Source organism: Bison bison, unplaced genomic scaffold (genome assembly GCF_000754665.1).
Source record: "Bison bison bison isolate TAMUID 2011002044 unplaced genomic scaffold, Bison_UMD1.0 scf7180017863747, whole genome shotgun sequence".
In the NCBI taxonomy this organism is placed as follows: domain Eukaryota; kingdom Metazoa; phylum Chordata; class Mammalia; order Artiodactyla; family Bovidae; genus Bison; species Bison bison.
In genome coordinates this window covers 9,647-10,125 of record NW_011494319.1, presented here as the reverse complement: position 1 = coordinate 10,125, position 479 = coordinate 9,647, and the positions used below count along the sequence as shown (strand labels likewise).

At 63.3% G+C, this 479-nt stretch overlaps 1 protein-coding gene across 1 annotated transcript in view; it reads left to right on the top strand.

Moving 5' to 3' along the window:
* Positions 1–196: 196 nt before the first annotated feature.
* LOC104983989 overlaps positions 197–479 on the top strand; it is a 7,911-nt gene continuing 7,628 nt past the window's right edge. The window contains exon 1 of the mRNA XM_010833558.1: positions 197–286. Within this exon, the coding sequence (XP_010831860.1) occupies positions 197–286 (90 nt within the window). The remainder of the gene's footprint in view (positions 287–479) is intronic.

Genomic DNA, 479 nt, shown 5'->3' with positions numbered 1-479 from the left:
GGAGGCTGCGGGATCAGGACTGGTGTCCGTAGGGCGGGTCCGCCTGCTGTCTAGAACTGTGGTGCTGGGTGTATTGGGAGTGAGATGTGTTGCTGACCTCCAGGCCTGACACATGCAGTAAGGTCCATGTCTGGGATGAGAGGCGAGCAGGAGCTGTGGACCGGCGCTGCTGGCCATATGCCAGGTGGGGGGGCGGATGGGGGCCAAGGGGGAAGCCCAGGACCAGGGGGAACTAACCAGTGAGCAGGGAGAACCAGACCCAACCAGAGAGCAGGGGAACCAACCAGTGAGCAGGGGAACGAATGGTGTGGAGTCTGGAGCCGACAAGAGGAGTGAGACATCATGTCCAAAACTGGGACTGGCCAGAGACGGGATGCCCTCCTCCTGGTCTGAGAGGGAAGGCCAGACGAGACTCGCCCGAGGCCAGCACCGAGGAAGGGTGTCTGCCACACTGGCCTCCCTGCCTGGGGGCTGCCTGG